Consider the following 24,396-nt stretch of genomic DNA (forward strand, 5'->3'; position numbering starts at 1 on the left):
TTAGTGGTATTGTGTCCCTCTTCCCCTCACCCCAGTGGTGATGGGGACCAAGCAGCACAGTTTTTCCTTTAGAGGAGATGGACAAATGGCTTCTGACTGCAGCACTGAGACTAGTGCTGAGGGCATTAGCTTGGGACTCAACTAGGTTAAGTTCTTTGCTCCACAGCTGACTGCCTGCTTGGCCATGGGCAAGTCATTCAGTCTCTCTATGCACTTTAGTTCTTAAGGACCTGGGCCGCCCAACTAGCCTGTGTTATCTCTATTATTTCGTTCAAATAAAAGCAATTATCAATTTAGGAAAGAAAGCTTTCATTTGATTACCATAGACAGAAGTTATAAAGGGTTATGGGTGCGGAAAAAGGCTACTGAAATATTGAATGATCCTTCAGCCAAATAACTGCTTTAAAAGGAACCTTGCCTTTAGGATGTATTGCTCAAAGTATATACTTTCTCTTTTCGAAGAAACTCTTCAAGTGCTGATGGGAAGCATGCCACAAATAGTGTTACTGAATGATAACATCTCCATACCATGCACGATCTCTGGGTACAGTACAGAAGAACTGGATATCAAGAATGTGGGAGTTACCTGGTATCTTAAGACTCCGAGAGCAGACCAAAAAGAGGAAGTATTCACATTTCTCACAGGAGACCATATTCCCCATAGAAATGGAGCCAGTATGTCTGACAGTGACCTGAGAAGAGGAAATGCTGCACTCTCTCTACCACAGATACAGTTTAAGGAAGCAGGAACATATATCTGCCAAGTTACTGTCACCCCTTTTGGTGCTCAGGGAACAGCTGTTTTAGAGGTAGTTGGTAAGTGATTTTATTGTAGCATTTCTTTCATATTGTATCATGGGGACTTGAAGGCAGATGATCTGAACATGAGAGTCCATCTTAGTGTTGCTAATTTGCTCACCCCACAGATCTTCTGTGGAGGAGTGGGACTAGCCCAAGAAATTGGGTAAGTTGTGCTGCCAGTAATGATAGCAGGAGTTTGGCGAGCACACCTGCCCTGGGAATGTATATGTGGATTGGCAGTCTTCATCTTTGGGGTTTGTCCTGATATTTTCTATACATCTCCATCTTAGTTGCCTTGGAGAGGGCACAGTCCCTATTCTCTATTCACTGTCACTTTTCTTGCTACAAGCAGAGAAGACTGCAGCTCATTTTTCCCTGCAACATCTCCACAGTAGTATTAGTCAAAATATTCCCCTTCCATGATTTTTTTTGCAGGTGAGGGAAAATATGGATCTAAGTAAGCCTGTTTGTCATAATCGTTAAGGTTCTAGCCAGAGAAGATTTTCATTATCCAAACCTTAGACTGAGACACTATTCTCTTTCTATATTTTTTAGAAAGAGCAGAGAATAACAAAACCGCCGAGGTCCTAATGAACGTTAGTGTTGTTTATCATCCAAGTAATATTCCCTAGTGCAGTCATATTTCTGGGGAAAGATGACACGATTAGGGAAAAAAAAGATTTAATATTGCACATATAAGACATTTAGGTAATATATGTGTCACAACAAAACTAACACCATAGCTATGATTATAATCTAACATAATCTAACTTTTTTCTCCATACAGCTCAACCAACTGTCAGCCTGTCTCCAAAGGAAGTTACAATAGAAAGTGACAAGGAGAAGACTCTGTCATGTGAAGTCAATAAGTTCTATCCAAATTTGGTTGACATTAAGTGGATGATGATTTCAAAGAATAACCAGGACAGTAGCGTAGCAGCAGAGGATATTTGCACAGGAGCCTATGTAGAAAATGAAGATGGCACATTTAATGTCACTAGTAAATTAAGGCTGCAGCCGTCTTTGCAAGATAATGGAAATGTCTATAGATGTATTGTGAGTCACAAAACATTTCCTGCCAAGTTACTTCTCAGTAGCACCTTGACTGTCACAGGTATCCATCCCCTTTAGGATCTTATCTGTTTTCTTTTGATATGTCATGTGTTCCGGAATGCTGTGTCTAGACCTCCTTTGAAGGAATTTAAACCATGTCAACCTTTTGCAATCCCTGGGGTGCAGTGATATCAGGTCTCACTTTGGACAGACAGCAGTGCAGGGAGAACTGGCCATGCAATGACACTCAAAGAAACAACTATGGGAGTGGGAGCAGAGCAGCCAAGGAGAGCCAGCCTACAAAAAGAAGAGGTTGAAATATGTTGGTGCCACTGACACCTTTGGATATCAGAGCTGTTCCAGGTGCACCATCTTAGTGGCATGTATTTTTGGTGGTAGGTCGGGCTAACAACATTTTGTTGCCTCTCTGAGCTCACTGAGTTGATCAAGACTTGTCTTTAACAAAAGGCTGGTTTTGACTCTACAATACATTGCAACACATTTTTGTGGTCTTCATCCTTGAAGGTTTGCAAATATGTAATGTTTTAAAGTGGGCGTTTCAGTACTCTTAGTGGTCTCTTATTATGGCCTTTGGAAGCTCTGATCTGATACAACAAAACCATACCTGGCAGTTATTCTCTGGTCTCTTTAGTAGTTCAATGGGTAATAATTTTAGGCCTATATTAACTTTTCTGTGACATTTGAAATATTCAACAAGGAAATGAAGGACTAGATTGTTTCACTAAATTCTTTGATTTGAGCAAGTTTAGGATTATCAGATTTTTTTTTCCATTCACAGCCCCCAGGTCCGATTCAAGCATTTTAATTGGAGCAGTCACTGGAACAATAATAGCCTGTATTATTGTGCTTGGTTTGGGAGTTTTCGTGTACGATAAGTGTTTTAAGAAAAGTAAGTAGTTTTAAAAGTGCACTGTGCTAATGATATATTAATGGCAACTAACAGACTTAGAATTCAAATATTCACAAGAGCTAACGCTAGTGGACAAACTAACAAGAATCAGTACATCACCATGCTCTGTAGCTACCCAGCAGTTAAGTGAAGGTTAGTCAAATGTCCCAAAAGCAGTACACACCATTGCTTTTGTTCCCCTGCTTATCCAGCCCCCCATTTTCACTGAATCCTTCAGATGCCTCTGAAGCCCTTTGGGAAAAAATTAGGGATCATTTTGTATTTTACTAGAACATTTTAAACAAATTGGAACATGATAGGTATTAAATAGGAGAAGTGACAGGCTGGTAAGAAATGCTCTGCTTTTATATACTGTCACGAAAGGATTTGTTCTTAAAGTTGCCTTTTATTGGTTTAGTAGGTGAGAGTGTCATTCTGAATTCTTCCATACGAACACAGCATCAGTAGTAACTGGAACTAACTTAATGTGATAACTTTTAACAATATGATGTATTTTTTTAGTACTAACTGTACAGAAAAAATACAGATACATAAAAAGGGAGACGAAACCCTTGCTCAGATCACCCCTTTATTGAGAAAGATTCATGTGAAAAACTGAAAATTTGAGGACTGTATGTATCTGACCATATAGTCACTTATCTACCAAGGACTGTGGAGAAGAAACAACGATTGGGGCATTTGAATCAAGGGAATTCAACCATATGGTATATTAAAAAACACAGCATTGGCAAAGATGGTTCATGTTGATAAGCACAATGCTTTAGCATATAAAAATACAGTGTAACTTTTATGCAGCAGAGGTAGAAAAATTGCACTTCACTTTTTAATTTGTCATTCTTCATAACATGGTGCATCGTGCAACTAACATATATTTTATTGCAGTTCCACCAACAATAATTACATTCGTAGGGGATGTGGAAATGAAGCATTCAGAAGACACTTCTTTGTATTGTCAATTTTCTGGCTTTCGTCCAAAAGCTATAACTGTAGATTTTTTTCTGAAAAAGTATCAACAAGAACAGAAGGAGAGAATTTACTATTGGAACAGTGAAAAGGATGTCATCGAACGAGATAAGGAAAGTGCTGCTCTCCTGTCTATGTCAAAGAATTTTCAGTTTCAGATATATTTGAAGTCACTAGATAATGGCACTTTTGAAGTTCCATGCCTCATTCGTATATCTCCAAATGTTCATGAGCTAAACAAGGCAGAACTTTCTCTTGAAATTATGCACGAGGCCCTTCAGCAACGTCCTGCTATGGCAATAACAGAACTGAAGGTCATAGGTAAGCAAAGTGTTTTGCAGTATGCAAAGTTTAGTTTCTTCAAGTTTGGTCACTGTCTGAATTAAGAACATAAGAACTGCACCATACTGAGTCAGACCAATGAAATCCAACTCAGTATCCTGTCTCCAACAATGGCCAGTACCAGAGCTTCAGGGGGAGCATACAGAACAGGGCAATACTGGAGTGATCCACTTGTCTTCCCCTCCCATGCAGTCAGATGTTTAGGGACATCCAAGACATGGGGTTATGTCCCTGACCATCTTGGCTAGTAGTCATTAATGGACCTACTCTCCATGAACTTAACTAGTTCTTTTTTGAACACAGTTATACTTTTTGGCCATCACAGCATCCATACCAGTGAGTTCCTCAGGTAAACCATGTGTTGACTTAAACAGTACTTCCTCTAGCATGTATTAAACTTGCTGACTGTTAATTTCATTGGGTGACCCCTAGTTTTTGTATTGTGGGAAAGGGTAAATAACACTTTCCTGTTCATTTTTTTCCACGCCCTTCAAAATTGTATAGGCCTCTATCAGATACCACCTTAATTGTCTCTTTTTGAAGCTGAACAGCCCTAATCTTTTTAGTATCTCTTTGTGTGGAAGCTGTTCCATCCCTCTGATAATCTTTGTTGCCATTCTCTGAACTTTTTCCAATTCCACTGTATCCTTTTTGAGATGGGGCAACCAGAACTGGACACAGTATTCAAGGTGCACACACAATATGGATCAATATAGTGGCATTATGATATTTTCTAGCCCTTTCCTGGTAGTGCCTAACATTCTGTTAGCTTTTTTGCTGACTGCTGTATATTGAGCTGAAGTTTTCAGAGAGCTATCCATGATGACTCCAAGATCTCTTTATTCGGTGGTAAGAGTTAGTTTAGACCCTATCATTTTTTACAACATGCATTTCTTTGTACTTTTCAATATTGAATATCATCTGCCATTTTTTTGTCCAGTGACCTAGTTTTTTGGGATCCCCCTATAATTCTTCTCAATCAGCTTTGGACTTAGCTATCTTGAATAATTTTGCCCTAGATTCCCTTTGTTTGAAGATCTTTGGCAATACTTACCCTTACTTGGCATTGCTGTTGGTAACACATTATGTCCTGTCTATGTGGTAATGTTAGTATCTCAGTACTGAATTCTTAGGTGTCTTCTCATATTTTTCCAGGAACTAATAAAGTCACAAAAAAACACTAGGGTGTTTCCTTAGTTTTCATTCAGAATGCTTGAAAACATGGATGCTTATGAATAACAGACCCTTTTAAGTGTTCGGAAAGTATCATGTAGATTTTGCATTGAAGAACTTAAAGGTTACACTTGAGATATACATAGAGTCAAGAAGCAATTTACAGATGCCTTGCTAGCACGTTGGCCTCTGCATCATGACCCAAAGAAAGCATGGTCTGTGGCATGTTAACATTAAACAGGCTTCCTTAATTGGAATAGGATCCAGATCTACCAACCCTCATTTAAAACCAGGGACTAACTGTATATTGAACTTGACCACAAAGCGCAGAACTTTTCTACTGTGTCATTGACAACATGGGTGAGTTTAGCTGCTTAAGACAGATTCGTTGTCTTGACATCACATTTTCTGTGTTGGAATGGCAACTGTTACATGTAGATTGAGAATTATTTCTTGCCCGGGACACTGAAAGTGTGTTCTTGATTTCAAGCTCTTTATAGGTTAATCAATCTTTTGTATCTGCTCCTGAAATTTATATTTTGGGTCTAGAACTGAGATGACAACTAGTTTTGCTTTCTCAAACTGACTGACTGCTTAGTAGAACAGCTGTATTAGTGTCTAGCTCTACATATAATGCATTAATGAAGCAACTTTCTGCCTAAAGTTAGAGGTAGTAGTATGTATGTCTGCTTTCTGTTCAGTATATAATATTGATAGATGTCCAAAGGGATTCTTCTTGTGAGCAGTGGGGTAGATTTCTCCTGAATAAATATCAGAAAATCTCACTTGCAAACACATGTAGATGTCTGCAGAGAGAGAAGCTTGAATTTAACCTTTTATTTTGTGATTTTAGTCTTTTAAGTTCACCTTTAGGTGTACCTGAGCTCAGTATTTTATTTGGCCTACTGTGTAATATTTTATTTGCGTGAACTATGACACTCATGTATGTTGAGTGCTAAGTCTTAAGACTGAAAATGAGATGGATGTGGTAGAAGAATCTAGACATAAGGTCTCCTGCAAGATGCTCAGCACCCCTAAATCCCTTTGATTTCTATGGGAGCAGATGGTGCTCAGTACCTTACAGAACTGGTCATGTGCTGATTATCACGTTTTAAAAAGCTGATTCTTGTTAAATGCACAAATCTGATTGTTTTCCTTTCTAGCTGTGCCAGTGTTGGATCCAATCCTGTGTTCAACAGATGTGCCAAGACCAGATGAGCCTATAACTTTGACTTGCAGAATTCATTCTTTTTTCCCTGAAACAATTGAATTGACTTGGTATAAAGATGATATTCAAGTGCCAGAGAAACCCTTCATTAGTGATGTCACAAGTGGACCAGATGGACTTTTCTTCTGCACCAGTAGCTTAATATTATATCTTGGAGTTGAGGACATTGGAAGGAGATTCATATGCAAAGCTAAACTTAAAGGCTCACACCAATATAAAGAATCTTCTTGGAAGCTGGAAAATTTGAGTAAGTTAATTCTCAAAATACTATTTTATTAGTAGACTGAAAACTGTAATGACCATCACCATAACACACACTGCTTTTAAAGGAAAAATTATTGATCTCTGGGTCACTTTCTGCAGTACTCAGGTGACCCCTTTTAAAAGGTGAAATACAACTCTCCACAGAGGGCCAGCTGAAGGCTTAGGCACCATCAAAGCCACATTTTGTGGATTTAACTGCTGCATAGGCCTAGAGTTGCTAGATCTTTGCATGGGGTGAATTTTATCAAAAGGCAACATCTCAAGTAAGAAAAGGGCTGTATTTTTACACATTAACAGACATGTTAAAATCCTATGATAGGAAAGACTGTTGCAATTGTAATAAGTAGGAGCTTCGGTGTTACCTCAGTGAGCTAACACATATTGAAATATGGATTTATAAACATGTAAAAACCCAAAAAAACCACATTTTTTCTTAGTGAAGACAAGGCCTCCCTGTTCTGTCTTTAGGCCAGATCTTACTCCTTATGCAGGCAAAATACCCTTTGAAATCACTGCAGGTTTTGCCTGACTAGAAAATGAGTGGGTAAGTACAGGATCACATTTTATACTTTTACTATCTATAAAAGAAAACCAAGAACAAATTCCCCTCCTAGAGTTTTCTTTAAAAATCCTGTGCTTGGTTCAAGTTACCAATGTTTCTTTTCTGATCCCAGACTGATGTCTGCACATGCAAAGTTTCAGTTCTCAAGGGTTGGGGACATTTGTAAACTACTGTACAGAAATGTGGCATATTTTACTTTCTGAAGTGTTCCTCTGGGAAATCACTCTCTCTCTCTCTCTCTCTCTCTCTCTCTCTCTCTCTCCATATATAAGACTTTCAAGTGATTAAAAAATTAATCGTGTGATTAATCATGCTGTTAAATAATAATAGAATACCATTAATTTAACTATTTTGGATGTTTTCTACATTTTCAAATATATTGATTTCAATTACAACACAGAATACAAAGTGTACAGTGCTCACTTTATATTTATTTTTGATTACAGGTATTTGCACTGTAACAAAAAATAGTATTTTTCAGTTCACCTAATACAAGAACTGTAGTGCAGTCTCTTTATCATGAAAGTTGAACTTACAAATATATAATTATGTAAAAAAACTGCATTAAAAATAAAACAATGTAAAACTTTAGGCCTGCAAGTCCACTCAGTCCTACTTCTTGTTCAGGCAATCACTCAGACAACCAAGTTTGTTTACATTTGCAGGAGATAGTGCAGCCCGCTTCTTGTTTACAGTGTCACGTGAAAGCGAGAACAGGCATTCTCATGGCACTGTTGTAGGCGGCGTTGCAAGATATTTATGTGCAAGATGTGCTGAAGATTCATATGTCTCTTCATGTTTCAACCACCATTCCAGGAGACATGTGTCCATGCTTATGATGGGTTCTGCTCAATAACAATCCAAAGCAGTGGGGACCAACACATGTTCATTTTCATTATCTGAGTCAGATGCCACTAGCAGAAGGTTGATTTTCTTTTTTGGTCGTTCAGGTTCTGTAGTTTCCACATCAGAGTGTTGTTCTTTTAAGACTTCTGAAGGCATGCTCCATACCTTGTCCCTCTCAGATTTTGGAAGGCACTTCAGATTCTTAAACCTTTGGTTGAGTGCTGTAGATATCTTTAGAAATCTCACATTGGTACCTTCTGTGCATTTTGTCATATCTGCAGTGAAAGTGTCCTTAAAATGAACAACATGTGCTGGGTCATCATCTGAGGCTGCTATAACATGAAATATGTAACAGAATGCAGGTAAAACAGAGCAGGAGATATACAATTCTCCCCCAAGGAGTTCAGTCACAAAATTTAATAAATGCATTTTTTTATTAACAAGCGTCATTGGAATGGAAGCATGTCCTTTGGAATGGTGGCCAAACCATGAAGGGGCATACGAATGTTTAGCATATCAGACATGTAAATACCTTGCAGTACTGGCTACAAAAGTGCCATGCAAATGCCTTGTTCTCATTTTCAGGTGACATTGTAAATAAGAAGAGGGCAGCATTATCTCCTGTAAATGTAAACAAACTTATTTGTCTTAGCGGACCGAGTGGACTTGTAGGCTCTGAAGTTTCACAGTGTTTTGTTTTTGAGTGCAGCTATATAAAAAAAAATCTACATTTGTAAGTTGCACTTTCATGACAAATGTTGCACTACAGTACTTGTATGAGGTGAATTGAGAAATACTATTTCTTTTATCATTTTTACAGTGCAAATATTTATAATAAATAATATACACTTTAGTTTCAATTATAACACAGAATACAATATGAATATGTAGAAAAACATCCAAAATGTTTAATAAATTTAAATTGGTATTCTATTGTTTAGCAGTATGATTAAAACTGTGATTAATCACGATTAATTTTTTAATCATGATTAATTTTTTGAGTTAGTTGCATGAGTTAACTGCAATTTATCTACAGCCCTAATATATATATGACATAATAATGAAATAATTATGTCATATATAATGAATATATGACAAAATAATGAAACAGACATTCATAGATGTAACACTTCTCTTTCTGACAGATAGGATGTGCTATTTTTTACAGAATTGTATCATTTAGAGTCTCTACCTCTTCCCCTCTGTTTTATTTCCATTTTCATTCTATTTTCCTCTATTATTTTTCTCCTTCCTCTCCTGTTGCTCACACACAGCCGTTAAGATCTTTGCTGTCAATGGGAGCACTACTGTGAATTTCTAATTAATAGAAACACAGCAGAAGGTCTATACTTTTGTTTCTGTTTTCTCTCAACTGCCTGATCATCAGAGGTGACTCCAGGCACCAGCATGCCAAGCGCATGCTTGGGGCAGCAAGCTGTGGGGGGCGCTCTGCTGGTCGCTGTGAGGGCGGCAGGCAGCATGCTTGCGGAGGGTCTGGTGGTCCTGCGGCTTCGGCGGATCTCCTGCAGGCATGACGCCGAATCTGCAGGACCGGGACCTCCCGCAGGGAAGCCGCGGAAGGCAGCCTGCCTGCCGTGCTTGGGGCGGCAAAATACCTAGAGCCGCCCCTGCTAATCATTCTACCTTTGCCTTATTTGTCTTTGTATTTGCAGTATTTACTCCAAAATTCTCAAATATTGTATGTGAGCCCAGTACCCCTGAGAGTGGGGAGGCTGTCACATTATCTTGCCAGGTGACAGATTACTACCCAGCACAGTGTCAGGTGCGCTGGATGAGAGGCTTTGAAGAACTCACTAAGGCTGCAATTAAAACCCTGGACCCTCAGCTTGATACAGCAACAAATCTGTACCACAGAGAAAGCCAGGTGACATTTACACCTGAACCTGAGGACCATGCAGTAGAGTTCACTATTGAAGTCATCCATTGCAACAGAACTACAAAGAAGTCCTATCCCCTCATGTTAAAAGGTGACTATTTAATTGTCTGTTCTTTGTGCAAGGTACTCCTGCTTTTCCCTTTAGTCTTCTTTACATTATATGGGAAGGGCACAGGCCTAGAGCAGATGTTGAGCTGGACCAGCATTAACTCCCCTAGAGATATTTGCTTAGTGACTCAAGAGGAACTACTGTGTGGTGCAGATCTTCTCCCCTGGCTATTCCAGCCATAGCACAGCTCTCCCCTGCCACAGACAATGCCCCCAGAGAGTTGAGGTGTGGTGTGTGGAAAAGGAATGAGTATGCAGTGAAAATGCTGCTCCTGCCCTCTTCACCACCCAGTCTGGCTCTGCAAGATTCTGCTCCCTTCCCCTTGTATGTAGAGGGGAGAACATAGAGTATTTTAATCAAATAAAACACTTACTTGTCCCAGTGTCAATAGCCAACGGATTTCTGACAAGCAACCCTACAATAAGAAGCCAGTGTGTGCAAGGTAGGGAAAAATACTCGGTAAAGAAAGATGTAGGTTGAGAATTTCAAAACCACTGAGAGGATTTGGATACCTCATTGCCATTAACTTTAATGGGAACTAGGTGTCCAAATCCCTAGGCAAATTTAACAATCTCAAGCTTAAGAGACTCTTGGAAGCTTGAAAAATTTATGAGCAACAACAAGAAAACAAGCACTCTTAGGTGTTATGGAACATTTCCCTCTCCGTGTCTTTTTGAAGACTAGAAGTATGAAGTAACTTCCTGGGAGCTCTACCAAAAAACAAAGAAAGAACTATTTTTTTAGAAAATCTCCGTAGCTGAACAGTTACTGACAGGTATATAAACTAGTGCTATGTTTCCCAAACTTGGGACACCACTTGTGCAGGGAAAGCCCCTGGTGGGCCAGCGAGGTTTGTTTACCTACCGCATCCGCAGGTTTGGCCAATCGCGGCTCTCACTGGCTGCAGTTCACTGCTCCAGGCCAATGGGAGCTGCTGGAAGTGGCGTGGGCCGAGGGACATACAGATTGCCACTTCCTGCAGCTCCCATTGGCCTGGAGCAGCGAACTGCGGCCACTGGGAGCTGCAATCGGCCAAACCTGTGGACGCGGCAGGTAAACAAACCTCCCCACCCCGCCAGGGGCTTTCCCTGCACAGGCGGTGTCCAATAGTTTGGAAACACTGAATTAGGGGGTCTGACTTTATAGCTTTTGTCGGCCACGCTCATTGCACGCACCAGGCCCCCCTGCATCCCTCCATTCTCCACCACAAGCTCCCTGTATGCCACCCTCCTTTCCCCCTCTTGCAGGGACTCCCTGCACCCTCACACCCTCTCTTATGACAGGAGTCTGTGTCCCCTCACAGACCCCCCAGGCCCCATACCATTGTCTCTGTTCTTCCTCCATGCAGGGTTTCTGTTTTCTCCCTCCATTAGCCCTCCCCCATGGTAAGATCTCTGTGTTCCCCCATTTTTCCCTTTGGCCCTTTGCCAAGGTCCCCCATTTCCCCATTTTAGAGGCTTTGGGTGCACTTCATTCTCCATGCTCCCTACTCCCCTCTTCCAGCCCATGCCAGGGCTCTGGGTACCACTCTATTCCCCTCTCACTATTTTTATGTTTGGTTTTTGGTTCTCCCCTTCTCTTGGGAGATAAGTCATTCAGGGTGTCACCATATTAAATTTATTGGGAAGATGGGCAGAGCTTAGATGGCGGTTAGAGAGTTAGGCGGGGAATGTGTTAATGAGTGCCATCAACTGGTTGTAGGATCTATAGACAATTAGATAAGTGGTTGAAGCTGTTGTCTATGCTAACCAGATGCTAGCACCCATCTTCATGCATCCCACTTTCTAATTTTCCATTTTTCACCAAAATCTATAGCATTCTCCCCACTGATGTCTATAACATTTCCTGAAATTTTGGAATCAAGCAGATGCATCATTTAAGAGTTCATGCATTACATCCAGATAAAAACAGAGAAATGTCATCAAATTGAGTGTAGGACTTCACTTCCCTTGGCCAATTATACACATGTATTTATGGGGGGTGCAAAGTTATTCTTGTTATATGTTTAAACTACTAAAAGCACAGTCACTTCCTTAACCCTGAGCCTTTGGTTACTTCCTGTGTATCAGACCCAGTAGCTACTGACTTCACATTCTACTCTGTCTATATTTAACATTAACACAAACAATAGTAGTACCTTCTTAAATATTTGTTTTGTTTCTGCAGATAAAATATATTTCAACACTTTTTGCAGGTTTCCCAAGAATTACAAATATTGTTCTTAGTCCAAATAATGCAGAGTATGGAAAACCCCTTTCTCTGACCTGCAAAATCATGGATTTCTATCCCAACGCTATTCAAGTCCGGTGGTTCCAGGAGAATGATGAAATCAAGAAGGGTTCATCAGTACAAGAGCCAAAGCAGGATACAAGAGGCTTTTTCTGCACATCTTCTGCTCTTCAGTTAATACCTTCTGCTCAAGATTATGGCAGAAAGATTGGTGTAATGGTGATGCACAAGACTCTGACAAAGCCCATTACAAAAAATGTGTATCTAAAACTCCCAGGTATGTTTAACAAGTCTGGGGGTCTATGATAGAGCAATAAGTTTTCTAGAGCATGAGGAAAAATGTATTTTTGTTTTACCGATAGAGGGCCAGATCCACCAACCATGGTGCAGGAGGGTGTAAATTATACCCTCTAGCAACAGTGAGATTCACCTGGCTATTGCTCTCCCTATTTGTGTTTTGCCTGGGGCAGTTTAGGCTCCAGTCAGGACTGCACAGAAGTCCCATAGATGGAATCTGCTGAAAAGATCTAGGGCCAGAGTTTCAAAGGTAGATATGTACCTAAAGGTGCAGATAGGAACCTAGTAAGATTGACAAAAAGCACCTATATGATATCAGTGCCTAATTCCAATGACTTCTCAGTGGGAGTTGGGCACTTAACCTGCCAGACCCATTCATAAATCCAGCTAAGCACTTATCTACATCTTTGAGCAGCTGAAGACCTTTGTTAGTCTGCCCCCTTGATCATACCCCACTGCTGGCTACTTTTGGTGTAGCAGCAGTCCATAGAACTCCCGCTCCAGACCACCACACCCTGAGGGACTTTTTGCCTCTGGGACCTTGTGCATTGCTTCATGTTGGCAGAAATTAGGATTAACCCAGGCTGAAGCTGAACCCAAGGTTTGTCTGTCTTTTGCTAGCCATTTAAAACGCCAAGTTTCAGAAAGATTTGGGTTTCCTCCCCCTAGAAAATGTGTTACAAATAAAGAGACAGCCCTTTCTTTCAAGTCTAACATGTATCTTGTCTGTAAATGGGCCTAGTCACTTTGCAGTTAGACACCTGCAGCTGGTCTGTGTCAGCTAACTCAGGCTCTTGGGACTTGGGCTGTAAAGCTGCGATGTAGATGTTTGGATTTGGGCTGAAGCCTGGACTCTGGGACCCTGTGAGAAAGGAGGGTCCCGGAGTCTGGGATCCCGCCCAAGTCTGAAGATCTACACTGCACTTTTACCATCCCACAGCCTGAGCCCCATGAGCCTGAGTCAGCTGACATGGGTCAGCTGCGTGTTTCTAACTGTAAGGTAGACATATGCTTAGAGAGTCTTTACCTCCCCTTTCTGAGGGGAATGGGACATGGATTGTGGATGGGTAGGACCCTACCAAATTCACGCTCTGTTTTGGTCAATTTCACTGTCATAGGATTTAAAAAATAGTAAATTTCATGATTTCAGCTATTTAAATCTGAAAGTTCATGGTGTTTCAATTGTAGGGATCCTGACCCAAAAAGATATGTGCGTGTGTGGTGGTGGTGGTGGTGGGGGGTGGGGTTTGCAAGATTATCGTAGGAGGGGTTGCAGCACTGCTACTCTTACTTCTGTCTGCTGCTGATGGCGGCACTGCCTTCAGAGCTGGGCAGCTGAAGAGTAGTGGTTGCTGGCTGCGATCCCAGCTCTGAAGGCAGAGCCGGTGGGTGCCAGCGGCAGCACAGAAGTAAGGATGGCAGTGTCTGGTTTTGCCACCACTTATTTCTGTGCTGCAAACCTGCAGAACAGGGCCCTCCGCTAGCAGGCACCGCCTCTCCAGCCACCCAGCTCTGAAGGCAGCAGCAGGGCAGAGGGTAAGGGTGGCATGCCATGGTATTGGCACCCTTACTTCTGTGCTGCTGTGGCAAGGCGCGCCTTCACATCTGGGCATCTGGCCAACAGCCGCCACTCTTCCAGCTACCCAGCTCTGAAGGCAGCACAGAAGTAGGGTGGCAATACTCGACCCCTTAGTACCCCCAAGTTGAGGAACACTGATCTCCCCATTGAAATCTGTATAGTGTAGGGTAAAAAGCGCACAAAGACCAGATTTTCACCGGGGTGGAGGACCAGATTTCACAGTCCGTGACGTGTTTTTTCATGGCCGTGAATTTGGTAGGGCCCTACCGATGGGGTGTTCCTGACACATTTATTCAATCACAATCCTCAATCATTCTAATGAAGTGCTTAGCAGCACATGCCACTCTTTGGCCTACTCCTGCTACTGGAGAGAAGTGATTTGGTGGCAGAACCATTGATGCAGGATCAGATTCCCTGGCTCTCTGTTCTGCTAGCACTTTTAACCTGTGCTTATACAGCAGAGTACTGTGCACGTGGCCTTGTGCAGGATCAAGCCAGGTGCTCTGTCCCATAAAAAAAAAAAAGTGAATATTTTCTCGTTTGCTGGTTAATTTTCTTTTCTTGCTAATCCCATTGATAGTGTCCAGGAGTGTTTTATCTGCACTGTGTTTCTAATGGAGAACTATCCCTCCTTTTTAGCAAAGTCTCCTGCTGTTTCTGAGATTAGAGCAACACCTGCATCCCCAAGGTCAACGAGACTGTCTGTCTCTGAAGTTTCCATATCAGATTTTGTGCCGAAAAATATAAAGTTGCATGGTATAAAGACTGGTTAGCAGTTACCTAAGGACACCATAACAATAGATACTCAAATGGAAAAAATGGTTTATGTTTCTCTACATTGAAAAACAATTACTGCTAATGCATGGTGATAATGGAAAAATGTTCAGATGTGAGGTAATTCCTCCAGAAACAAACTCCTGCACAGAGAAAAGGTTTATATTGAAACTGATGGTAAGTTGGATTTTTTTAATTAAGGGCCTGTGATGGGAGGCACTCATCTCTTGAGTGCCTGTTAGCAGCTGAGTGTGGTACTGCAGTCCTTTTCTCACCTCGTGCCCTCCTACAAGCTGTTGGCTGACCTTGGTGGGTTTCCATGACTTGAGCCTCTGAAGAGTCACTGAGTCCAAATGAATCACTTCCAGGGCGTAGTAAGGAGTTCATAACAGAACGGTACTGTGCCCTACTAGTATGTTCAGCCCTAGCTCTGAGCCCTTTGTCTTGGCTCTCCCATAAGTTCTGTCCCCTTCTTGGGGTTAAGCTACGTGTGGCAGTAGGGGAACCCCAGGCCCTGGACATATAACAGCAGCTACATGTTGCTTGATTTTAGTTTGTTGCTGTTTCTTCATGGGACTCTTCCTACTGGCCCCTTTTAGCCCTCAGGGCTAAGGATTTTAGGTTCTCTCTCTTCCTGCAAACCCAGTTTAAGCAAATTTAGGAAAGAAACAAACTCTGGTTCTCCCCTCAAGAGCACAGCACTCTTATCCCTTGATCCCAGCTAGAACTAACCTTTTAAGGATCTGCAGGTCCTTTTATCTGAGCCTGCTAGCTCTGATTGGCTGCTTCCGTGAAGTCTCTCTAGGCAGACCTTGGAGGACCCACCTTTGCTGCTCCTTTCTATTTTCACTTTGCTGCGGGTATAGCAGAGCAGTGTGGCCTCCTGTGGGGAGCGCACAAAGGCCAGGTGCACCCCCTACACAGGGCCAGTTTTAGGTTGGGTGGTACCTTACTCCACAGATACTCACATTGATTTAAGCGGAACTGGCTAATGAAGGAAGGGCCAGATTTTAAAATATTTAGGCAGGTAAAGTTGCCTATCCATCTTTAAGCACTAAATCTCTCTGAAAATCTGCCGCCAAGTTACCACTCAGCGTGAATAAAGTCAGGATCTGACCCTAAATAAGCTTGAGTCTCTATATAAGTATCAATGTAGAATTCACTGCCATAGGATACTCGATTCTGAACCTTAGCTTTCCCTCCCAGCGTCATCCACTGAACTAACTATATCCACTTACATAGCTTTATAGAGAAAATGGCCTGTTATATCATCATTAAAATGGACATAGAACCTCTCAAGATACTCATGCTCAAAACTTGGCTTGTTTTAATGATAAGAGAAAATAAGTGAAATGAGTAAGTGAAGTAAGTTTAAAGGCTTCTGTTGAGTTCAGAGGAGTTTGGATGAGGTCCTCCGACAGTGAATGTGAAAACAGATGTACTAAATAACAGGGGATGAGAACATATTTATAAGGATGCCATGGAACTGTACAGAATTTTATAATGTATATAATTGTGTGTTTTCCTACTGATATGTTAACTACGCCGATGATAAATGTATGTTTATTATAGATAATATGGTATTTCTTCCTACTTTACAGATTTTTCTACCAGCACTGGAGATATATCCACTCTGACTGGATATCAAAACCACACATTGAGTGAGTTTTATATCAAACTGAGAAAAATTGCAAATCCTCCTAATAGCAATGGTCCAACTCATCACCTTGTCCCCCTCAGGCACAGGGATTGGAAAGCCTAGTGGGAGATGTGAGAAGGCCGCAATACTGTCTGTATGGCATCCTCCTCCCATTTCTCATATGGGTGTGGGATCAAGGATGTGTGTGTTGGGGCAGGATGGTGGTAGTTCAACCCTGTATAGAAAGAATCAACTCAAAACCCCTCCTAACTTTTTCACAGAGCCCTTTCAGCTGTGGAACCCCCTTGTGGATGGCCGAGGGGATTCTGGGGTTCATGGCAGGTAGGGTAGTTGGAGAAGACCAGAGAAGGAACGTGAACACACAATGCTTCCATACAGATGGTCCTGGTCTCCAGCATATTCACAAGAACCCTGGGATTTGGGGACTGAAACTCTTTTTTGTCCCACATAGACAGGTAGCACACCCACCCCTCCCCACCCCCAACTGGAGGAATAATCTGTTGGAAACTCCACAAGTGGAACCTGCTTAGGGATGATTTGAACCTATGCCACTTTGTCTTCAGTTAATTAGTTGGGAAGGGGTTCTGTCACTGCAGGAGCACCTCCTTATGTCCAGGTGTGGTGTAATGGCTCTCTCCCAATATGGTGCCCCCAGCCAATGGTCACTCTCAGTCTGGTCTCTCTTCCTGTAACTTGGCCCTCTGGCCACATCATGATTACTTCCGGAGTAATACAAAGCTCAACATAGAACAGTTCAGTTTCCTCACAAGAAGATCTTTGGCCTCAACTCCAAGCCCTGGGTCCTCACACCCTTTCCTTAAGGCTTTCCAATGTCCTTTGCCCATCTCCTGGTTCACGCCACCTTACCAATGGCTGACAGGGGCACCTAGGCCCTCCCACTACGCTGGGTTCCAGCCCAGGAACACTATAACCAGCAGTAAAGTCTGCTCAGTTCCACAGGCCCTGACTCCTTTTCCTGCTAGTGGGTGCATGAAGCCCTCTGTCTCTGGCCCTGCCCTGACTCCATCCCTGCACTGCCCCCTCCCATTCTTGCCCCACCCCCATTCCAATTCCTTCCCCAAATCCCCGCCCCAGCTCTGCCTCTTCCCCGCCTCCTCCCCTGAGTGTGCCACATTCCCGCTCCTCCCCCTCCTGGCAAGGCGGGAAGCGCTGATACGTAGGCAGAGGAGCAGGGACGCAGCACGCTCAAGGGAGGAGGTGGAGGAGGTGTGGGGCGTGGCGTGGGGGAGCTTGGCTGCCAGTGGGTGCAGAGCACCCACTAATTTTTCCCCATAGGTGCTCCAGCCCTGGAGTCGGCACCTATGCTCAGTCCCACTCCTTGCTGCTGTTTCCTTGGGCTCCTTTCTATCCAGCCTTTCTCAGGTCATCTCCCCCACAACCTCTCTAAGTTGACCCTGCTCTCTTGTACACCACAAGAGCCTGCTCCAACCCAGTAGCTACTATCTCCCCACCTGCTTGCCAGTCTTTTCTGCTCCTCAATAACTAGGATCTCAGGGCTGCTGCTTCCTCCCTCAGCTTCCTCCTTACCATCGCTCTGTTCCCATAGGGTGGCTGCAGGCTCTCTCAACCTGGCAGTCCCCTTTCTTCCTTGTTTTTTGGTGCAGCAACCTCATCATACAAGACTATGATCGCCTCTTTCTTCATTTGTTTTTAGTCAAGTTCCCCCCTCCTCCCTCACCATCCAGTCACTCAGTTTAGTTTCCTTAAGGAAACGTAGCCAGGGTGTTTTGGGGTTTTTTTTGTACTATTCCATTTCCCTAACATTCTCACTAGTCCCTTTAGAAAAGTCTTTAATTCTAAGCAGACTCAATGTTTCATAAAGAAACTTTTTTTCCATAGAACATGATCAACAGTTTCTGTGGTTTTGTATGGATTACACAGCCCGTCTATGTCTTGTTAATAAGTTTAACTTATCATTTAAGGCACAATGACCTGCTAACGCTCTAAAAAAGACTATAGACGCTCCCTGACTTATGCAAGCGTTCCGTTACGGAACACCTTGCGTAACTCGAATTTTGCATAAGTCAGAAACATATACCCGACAATTACGCAAAAAAAAAACCCAAACAAAAAACAAAACAAAACCTTTTTATTTCTAGCTTACGGAACTCTTTCCGTAAGTGAAGATTTGCGTGAATTGGGTTTGCATAACCTGGGGAACATCTGTACTTCACTTTTTCTGTCATGACTGTGGAGTATAGTATTATCTTTGATTTTTGAGCATATTTCATAGAACCTTTGTCTTTCTGTTTTCTTGGTCCATAGTTCTTGCCATTCCTTTGCAAGCTCCTCCCTGGCCATGCTTTTAAATTCTTGTCTACTTAAGGGTATCTCAGTATCCCTCTCCTAATTTTCTAGAGCATGTTTTGCTGTTTTGCCAGCCATCTCATTTCCAGGCCTTCTGATATGCACTGGGATCCATGCTGTTGTTACTTGCTTGCATTATTTCCGTAGTTAGGAACATTATTTCACGGATTATGTCATTTCTGCTTTCCAAAGTCCCTGTTCTGATTGTCATTGTGCCTGACAAGGAATCAGATAAAATTACAGCTGCAGCTCATTGCACATCTTTTATCCAGGTTAGTACCAACCTTATCCCCATTACTTCAGCCATCAGAATGGTCACCTAATTTGATAGCCTTTTTGATTGCTGGATTCAAAGACTAGGAACAGACAAGCCTGTTCCCACTCTACCAGTGCTGTCATCTTTTGATCCATCTGTGTAGACTTGGCAAAGCTGGCCCCATTTTTCATAAATCAATTCAGAAATTTCATTGATCATAATGTTTTTTTCCCCCTTCCCTTGTTTTTTTCATATAGCTCCAAATCTACAAATGGTGGAATAACTGTTCAGCTGTAATTTGATTTCCGATGGCTAACATTTTTTAGTTCTCTCAATTTTTCTTTTTTACATATCTTCTTTACCCATTTTTGACCCTGATAGTATGAGGAAGTCTCCGGCAATCTATATCATTTTGTATACTAAACTCTCAGCAATCCTCATAAATCTGTTGTTTACTTCTCTTTTCATTATTCCCTTTTGCCCAAAAGATTTGATCTAATAGTTTCATCATTAGATTTATAAATGCTTCTCCAGTGGCTATTTGCAGCACACACACTGGTGTTATCGTTGTGCCACATGCCAGTCTCAGAACCTAGAAACCTGGAATTGCTCCAGGCTCAAGTGTTGTTTCTGTGGCTGAACCAAAAGCTTGGGCTCCATAGTCTAAACTGGTCTTATCGATGCTTTATAGACCATCATCAGTATCATCTTATTTGCACCCGGTTTGTTTCCAGCTACACTTTTAAGTAAGTTCATCTTGCTTTTTATTATCTATGTGACCTGTCCGAGTTAATATATATCAAAACATTTCTCCTACGCACATAAACTTATGAACTGTCTGAATTTTTTCATGATAAAGAAGTCCAATTTTCCTAGATTTTCTCCCTGGTTAAAAGCATTCCTTTTGTTTGTGCAAGTGAGCATTTAAATCCTCAATCATTTCCCCACTTGGAAATTCTCTGGAGTGCTACGTTTGTCTTTTCCATGCAACTTAAAGTATTTTTGGTTAGTCCATATAGCACAGTCATCTGTGAAAAGGAAAATACCCATTCCTGTCTGCACAATTTCTGGAAGGTCATTTATTATAATGGAAAACAAGGCAGGGCTGATAATACACCCTCATGGAGTTCTATTTGTAAGCTTGTAGGTTTTTGATAACGCTCTTCCCAGTTTGACTTGTATAGTTCTGTAAAAGCAGCAGAGAGTCCTGTGGCACCTTATAGACTAACAGATGTATTGGAGCATGAGCTTTCCGACGAAGTGGGTATTCACCCACGAAAGCTCATGTGTGATCCAACCTACAGATCCAGACTAACACGGCTACCCGTGTCTAGTTCTGTCACTTAAGAGGTCCCTTATCCTCCAAAACATTCTCCCTTTTATTCTAGTTTTGACCAGTTTATATGGGAGGCCTTCCCTCTCTAGCATGTCATATGCTTGTTCAGTGTCCAGGAAGACAGTTATCGTAAAGGTCTTAGCCCTTATGGTTTTTTGGTGCCTCTGTTTCTCGTCTCACTATATGTTCTACTGTCCATCTTCCTTTTTTGAAACCACTTTGTACCTCAGTTACATCATTTTTCTTCAAGTATCCCACTAGTCTTACACGTTTCATTTTGTCCATGATTTTCCCCACACATGGCGTGAGGGCAGTAGGCCAACAATAGGCATCAGATCTGGTATGTATCTTACCTGATTTTCTAACTGATATCACCGATGGTGGTTTCCACTCTATTGGCAGCAGTCCTTTTTCCTCAGACATCATTATATAACCACAAGAGACTCTTTCAACTCCTTCTGGCAAGGGTTGAAGCATTTACTTATATTATCTTTACCTGCAGTTGTGTTTTTCCTTTTTCTAATGATTGCAATAAGCTCCTGTGCACTAAAATTTTTGTTTAACACATCACCAGTATATTCTCTCTAGCCATTTAATAGTTCACAGTTATCCTCAATAAACCTCCTTTTTCACGAAACTCATTGTTTTAATTCATATCACTACTGTTCTTTTGGAATTTTTTTGCTAAAATGCCTGCTTTTCAAACATTGGAAACCTCACTTTCATTGTTTTCAGTAAGACCAGGTATACATGTACTTTTATTTTTAAGTCCATTGATTCTTTGAATTTGCTTATATATTTTTGAAGGCTTTGATTCTTTGTTCAGTTTCCTCACAGAATTTTCTCTAGCTTTCTTTTTTTGTGTTTTTGATAATTCTTTGTGCCACCACCTTACATCATTTACAATTCATAAAGTTGTTATTGTTCATTCTAATTTGCAATCCTTGTTCCACCAGGGATCCAGATTTCTAAGTCTGGGGCAATTTGATGTTTTATAGATGGCCAGATCAGCTGCTGCTGTAATTACTTTTATTAAGTTATTGAATTCTCCTAGGTTATCACATGTACCATTTATGCATAAATTTGCATCACATTTATTCTTGAAAAGCCCTACTCAGCTTATGGAAAATTCCAGCTAGGAACTCCTCTTGTGTTTTTGACATTTTCTCATCCTTGGTACTCAGTAAGTGTAGGGAAGTGAGCTTGTCCCATTCCATCTTTATGAATTTTCCAGCTGCATCTACTAGCTGGTAGATTGAACACAAATTTACTTATTAGCCATGTTTCTTGCACCCATATTACATTAGGCTTTTTTGATATTTCAAAGGTGACTTAAATTCCTGTCTATGCATTATTAAAATATGCACATTCAAACTAATGATCATTAAGACCATGTTATTTAAGCTGAGTTATTGCCTTCATTTAAAATTGCATGAATGTAATCTATTGAGATCTTTAGATATTTTTGTTTTTGCTATGATTTTAATCCTTTCATTTTCCCACCCCCCCATCTTCAAGATGCAGTTAATTGCTTCCATAATGAGCACTATAAACTTCTCTTCACTACATCAATACATCAACCCCGACCCCCATCACCCTCTTCCTGTCCCCTCTCTGCTCCACCCACCCCTTCTCCCAAGTCCCCACCCTGCCTCTTCTCACCCTCGTCCCTTCCCTGCCTCATTCCACCTCCTCCCCTGAGCACGCCCCATCCCCCACTCCTATCCTTCCTCCCAGAGCCTCCTGCACACTGCAAAACAGCTGATTGCAGTGGGTGATAGGCGCTGGGAGGAGGGGAAAGTTGAGCGGTAGGTCCACCGGCAGGCGAGAGGTGCTGCTGGGGGGTTGGCTACCAATGGCTGCTAAACATCCACTAATTTTTTTTTTGTGGATGATCCAGCCCTGGAGCACCCATGAAGTTGGCGTCTATGTCCCCCCTTCCCCTTGACATTTTCAGCTTTCACCCTCCTGTCAGTTAGAGGTCAGCTGCAGCCCTACACCCAACCTGCTCCTACAGCCCAAGCCTCACTGGCTTCAGCCAGATGCTAACATGCAGTCCCATCCCTCCCGACCTAACCTAACCCAGCCCAGCCCCTTCCCACCTGCAGCCAGCCAGTCCCCTTTCTGTTACAGACTGCTTCTTTTTATATTAACTGGCCTGCTTCTGCCCAGCTGAACTTCATGATCAATTAAGTCTGGCTGTTCCTCTGGGTGCAGTCAGCTGATGCCTCTCAGGCCCACATTAACCCACTCAGGGTTCCTGTGGGGTCCACACTCCATCCCATCAATGAAATCATAAAAGATATCAGTGACATGTAAATGGAAAATATATAACTAACAGCAGAATGCAGCTGATTAATGAAATGGCCCTGGTGCTGAGGCCTTTATTTATGATCCTCTTTTTCTGACAATTGTATCTCTCTTTAGGCCCTAGACCCATCAATCAAGAGATTAACACCCTGAAGATAGAGTGCATTACTAGCAACCCAAAGGCTGGTGAGGATGTGACACTTCACTGTTTTGTACGTGGATGGACTACAGAGAGTACCTATGTTTCTTGGTTTAAGGGAAAATACCCCATTGAAGATGGAATAGAGAACACAAACTGTGAGGATAAGTCTGGTTTTATTACTTCCGTAACTTTTAAACCTGAAGAACAGGACAAAGAAAGCAAGATCAGATGTGAGGTTTCTACCGAAGAGGACTCCTTTGAGGGTTCATATATTTTAAAACTTGCATAATCTCCCTTCAGTGAAGAATATAGCCATCAAACAGCAACTCTATTTCAGTGCTTCAAGGGTTCAGTGAACAGTTACCTCATTTTAAAAAAAAGCATCTTTCAGGAATTAAAACTTTATCAACGTATACAAATACACTACTCAGGAGAACAGGGTTTGAGGAAAATATGGACTGTTTGGGACCCACGTTCTTCTGCAGGACTGAAGTATTCTAGACCCCCTTTTTCCCCATCTCAAGTATTTTTAACTTTGATTTCTTGGCCAGAGACTGTAATTATCCTATGATAAAAGAACAAAGGAAAATAGTTTTAACACCAACAGAATGAATCCTTAATTAAAATGCATATTCTCCAAGACTTGGAAAAATTATGAATTTTTTTTAACTTTATTAGTATTGTGGACGGTTTTTATTGTAGCAATAGGGAAAAATAGTCTGGGAGTGATTTGAAGGAAATCTCTTGGCTATAACTGAAGGGCAACTACTTCTATGTTCATTCCAGCATAAAGATACTTTCATTGTATGATGTAAATTACCCAGAAAGAGAGGTGTAAACTTCCACAAAATTCTTGAAAATATTCCTTATATTGTCTTAAAATAGAGAAGGTGTTGATACTATATTTGAAGAAATTAAGGAACTCTGGTAATGTGTTTGTGACTTGATTTTTAGTGGTGCTGAGCACACACTGCTTTTCATTGATTTCTGTCCTGAATTTAACGGGTGAGCAAGATTGGAAATCAGTCTTTTTAAAGATTTTGTATATTGTATTTTATATGTTCAAAATCATGAATAACTTCAGTGGGCACTGTGAGAGTTTAGCCCTTTGAAAATCAGCCCTATTATTGTTCTTAGATTTATGAAACCTTTCAGAAGGACCACCTGACGTACAGTTTTCGCTGCTAGTATTCTAAAGGAAAACTAAGTCAGATGGATGTTACACCACTTTTTGTTCCTGTGTTAGGTAATAAAGCAAGTCCTTACTCACCTCTCCCAGCACCCGAGTTCGTGCGGAGTGGTATGGGCACACAATT

At 41.6% G+C, this 24,396-nt stretch overlaps 1 protein-coding gene across 3 annotated transcripts in view; it reads left to right on the forward strand.

Annotated features, from left to right (window-relative positions):
- Positions 1-23,145, forward strand: part of LOC115650466 — a 31,781-nt gene extending 8,636 nt beyond the window's left edge. For 2 of the 3 annotated variants that reach the window (XM_030560486.1, XM_030560487.1), the window contains 10 exons: positions 463-816; positions 1,589-1,915; positions 2,654-2,764; positions 3,668-4,069; positions 6,427-6,738; positions 9,837-10,151; positions 12,364-12,675; positions 14,914-15,225; positions 16,650-16,709; positions 23,056-23,145. In XM_030560486.1, the coding sequence (XP_030416346.1) occupies positions 463-816; positions 1,589-1,915; positions 2,654-2,764; positions 3,668-4,069; positions 6,427-6,738; positions 9,837-10,151; positions 12,364-12,675; positions 14,914-15,047 (2,267 nt within the window). In that variant the 3' untranslated portion in view covers positions 15,048-15,225; positions 16,650-16,709; positions 23,056-23,145. Of the gene's footprint in view, positions 1-462; positions 817-1,588; positions 1,916-2,653; positions 2,765-3,667; positions 4,070-6,426; positions 6,739-9,836; positions 10,152-12,335; positions 12,676-14,913; positions 15,226-16,649; positions 16,710-23,055 lie in introns of those variants that run through there. The other variant, XM_030560488.1, reaches the window with a different exon arrangement.
- The last annotated feature ends 1,251 nt before the right edge of the window (positions 23,146-24,396 follow it).

Source organism: Gopherus evgoodei, chromosome 4, assembly GCF_007399415.2.
Source record: "Gopherus evgoodei ecotype Sinaloan lineage chromosome 4, rGopEvg1_v1.p, whole genome shotgun sequence".
In the NCBI taxonomy this organism is placed as follows: Eukaryota; Metazoa; Chordata; order Testudines; family Testudinidae; genus Gopherus; species Gopherus evgoodei.